This window comes from Nicotiana tabacum, chromosome 9, assembly GCF_000715075.1.
Source record: "Nicotiana tabacum cultivar K326 chromosome 9, ASM71507v2, whole genome shotgun sequence".
NCBI lineage: Eukaryota > Viridiplantae > Streptophyta > Magnoliopsida > Solanales > Solanaceae > Nicotiana > Nicotiana tabacum.
The window spans coordinates 95,715,418-95,718,266 of record NC_134088.1 but is presented as its reverse complement, the minus strand read 5'-3'; the positions used below and the strand labels follow the sequence as shown (position 1 = coordinate 95,718,266).

The following is a 2,849-nucleotide window of genomic DNA, read 5'->3' as shown; positions in this document are numbered from 1 at the left end:
TATACCCATTTAACTTTAAACCTTAGCAGATCACTTTAATTGGGTCAACCTTTTAACGATAACAACCAACATACAATTATTCTTAATACAAAATATATGTGCAAGTCCATAAATTCTTACAGGGTGCGATTTATTCCTAAGTGAGATTGTTCCACAAGAATCCAGATTAGTCGGACCCCAAAGCAGCTACCAAACAACTAATATAGAAAACAAAACAAAAAATTAAGCGATGTCGATGTGTCGTACTTTATTGAAATTTTGAAACTACTGCTCAACATTTTAAAAATAAATATTATAGTTCATAGCATCATAATCATATATTTGCTACATCTTTGATACATACCATTTTGAAAGTACTTGTATAGGTCAAGTACATGAACCCTAGAGTACTTCATCACTACTTATAATTCATAATAAGATAATTAACTAAAGAACAACATATAATTTTAGTCTGATAAGAAATGACTTGATCTTAAGCTTTGTTGGAAAGTTTTTCAAGAAGGCTGCGAAATATTTCAGGGGTCAATGGCTTCTCGTAGCAATCATCAAGACCAGCTTCCATAAATTCTTTGCGAACTTCTTCCTTGTCATTCACATTAGTCATTCCAACAATCATAGTTGTAATTCCCATTTCTCGAAGCTTTTTTGTTGCCTATATATGGAAAAATTCGGTTAAATTGTTTTTAAATGGAAACATGTTCCGCACATATATAAAATGATAAAAATTTATTTGTATCGAATAATTTTATTTTCCCAGAAAATTCCCATGAAACTGCAGCCGCTATCCTTACGGGTGCATGTTCACCGTGCAATAGTTCGTAAACCATACAGAAGCAATAGTTCGCAAACCACACAAGAGATGTAAACAACATTGGGCAAGTCCGATAGAACGGACTCTGACTGAGGAGACTGCTGGTGAGGAGACTGCTGGTGAGGGGAATCGATCACAGATCTCCCTTGTGAGAAACCACCCAGCCAACCAACTCAGCCAACCCGTGCGGGCTCGGATGTTTACGAAAGTAATCTTGCGATTTCAGAAAGCTTACCTGGATACCGTCCATAAGCGGCAGCACAGAGTTCATAAAGATTAAATCGAAACGCATTTGTGTAATATCATGGATGTTGACTGCTACGTTACCATTTCTCACTCCCAAAGTTTCCACTCCGCACTTCTGAAGAAATAAAATGTGCGTTGTTTGAGACACGTCATCATCATCAACTATGTGTACTTTGAGTTGTTTCCCAACTTTGAAGTCATTATCAGGTCCAACTCTTTTCTTACTCTTCGAAGAAGAAGCACTCGCGCTCGAAGACATTTTCCTGTAAAAAAAAAGTAGAAAAATTCTCCTAAATAGCTGCCCATACAACCGTTTAATGAAAAATAGATATAATCTGTGTATAATCTATGGGCGATTAAAACTTATTACTCAAAAATAGATATAATCTGTGTATAATCTATGCGTAATTAAAACTTATTACATTAATGAACTTGTTTGTTGTGTTAAGTCTTCATTTAGAAATAGAAAGCATATTGGGTAAACAACCGGGGTTGTGGTGGAGCAATAAGTCATATTTTATTGTTAATCAGAGGTCTCGGGTTTGAGTCCAGAGTATAGAGTCGCCTTTACTAGGAATCGCAAATCCTTTAATGTAGGACTTCCCGTGCGAATTCGAATTTAATCGGACCCCAATGTAGATACCAGACGCCGGGTGAGAAATCAACAAAACACATATAGTCAAACCTCTCTATAACAGCTTCGTTTGTTCCGAATATTTTTGGATGTTATAGCGAAGTGCTGTTATAGAGAACATATATTATAACATAACATGAAAATTGATTCCGAAAAATGTTTGGCTTTTATCGTGAAGTATTATTATATAAGAATGTTGTTAAAGGGAGATCTGACTATATAAGGTAAGAATATCAACATCATTTATAACCTTTCATGAAGGTGTTACTAGAGAGTGAAAACAGCCTGCCAAAATCTAGTAGTTCTGTTATGAAGCTTAAATAATGAATCTTTCCTTGAAATTCAATTTTTCTTAACAAAATGACAAATTGGTTATTTTTAATCTGATCAGGAGACTTCTAAGTACTTCTAGAATATAAAGCTAGTAATTCTACAACACAAGGTTCTAGTTAAAATTTTCTTTTACATGTATCACATATAAAAGGGATCAAATGGATATATTTTTTATTTATTTTTGTAGGAAAAAAAAAACATATAAATGATGCTATTGATAAAAACATAATTCTAACTATTCACTACGCAAATATGTAGTTCTTGAATGAGAGTTTTAGTACATACCTCTCTCGTACTCAGAACAAACACTTGAATGCATGTATACTTGAAATAATTTGATGCGCGCTTAAATAGGAGCCATGTGACAAGTTTCATAAATGAAATATGCCGAAATTTGCCATTGGAAATTTGAAAATAGCAACTCAACATAAATGAAATTTGCTTAAATTTGCATCGGAAAATTGAAAAGAGCAGCACGACATTTTAGTAGATGTGATCAGGATTAAAGGTATTATCTTAACGCTTATTTTCTTTGACTTTTAGCATAATAATGTGGATAAACGTGACATATAAGAACTTTTTGAATATAAAGAGCAACACGACATTTAGTAGAATCAAGAACTTTTTGAACTTTTTGAATATATTGAGTTTTCTTTGACTTGTAGCCCCTTTTTAGAATAAATTTGTAATAACTAGAAAATTTGAGTTAGAGCTTAGCTTTGCCTCTTTTTTTTTTTTCTTTTTTTTTTTGGTTTGAAAAATTACATTCTGAAATGATAAAATACGAATTAATATGTAATTTGCGATTTTTGGGATTTGATGTGA

General features: G+C 33.0%; 1 protein-coding gene across 1 annotated transcript; it reads right to left on the bottom strand.

The window, feature by feature from the left end:
- Positions 1–243: 243 nt before the first annotated feature.
- LOC107828466 (two-component response regulator ARR22-like) lies at positions 244–2,530 on the bottom strand. The gene is made up of 3 exons (XM_075222359.1): positions 2,310–2,530; positions 1,047–1,320; positions 244–652 (listed from the first exon to the last, which is right to left on the bottom strand). The coding sequence occupies exons 2-3, from the start codon at positions 1,314–1,316 to the stop codon at positions 473–475; spliced, it is 450 nt and encodes a 149-aa protein (XP_075078460.1). The 5' UTR covers positions 1,317–1,320; positions 2,310–2,530; the 3' UTR covers positions 244–472.
- Positions 2,531–2,849: the final 319 nt, after the last annotated feature.

What these genes read in the sequence shown, in the direction of transcription:
- LOC107828466 (XM_075222359.1), bottom strand. Translation starts at nt 1,316, where the DNA reads ATGTCTTCGAGCGCGAGTGCTTCTTCTTCGAAGAGTAAGAAAAGAGTT. An exon ending in CGCTTATGGACGGTATCCAG is followed by an intron (nt 653 to 1,046) that starts GTAAGCTTTCTG and finishes TTCCATATATAG; the next exon opens with GCAACAAAAAAGCTTCGAGA.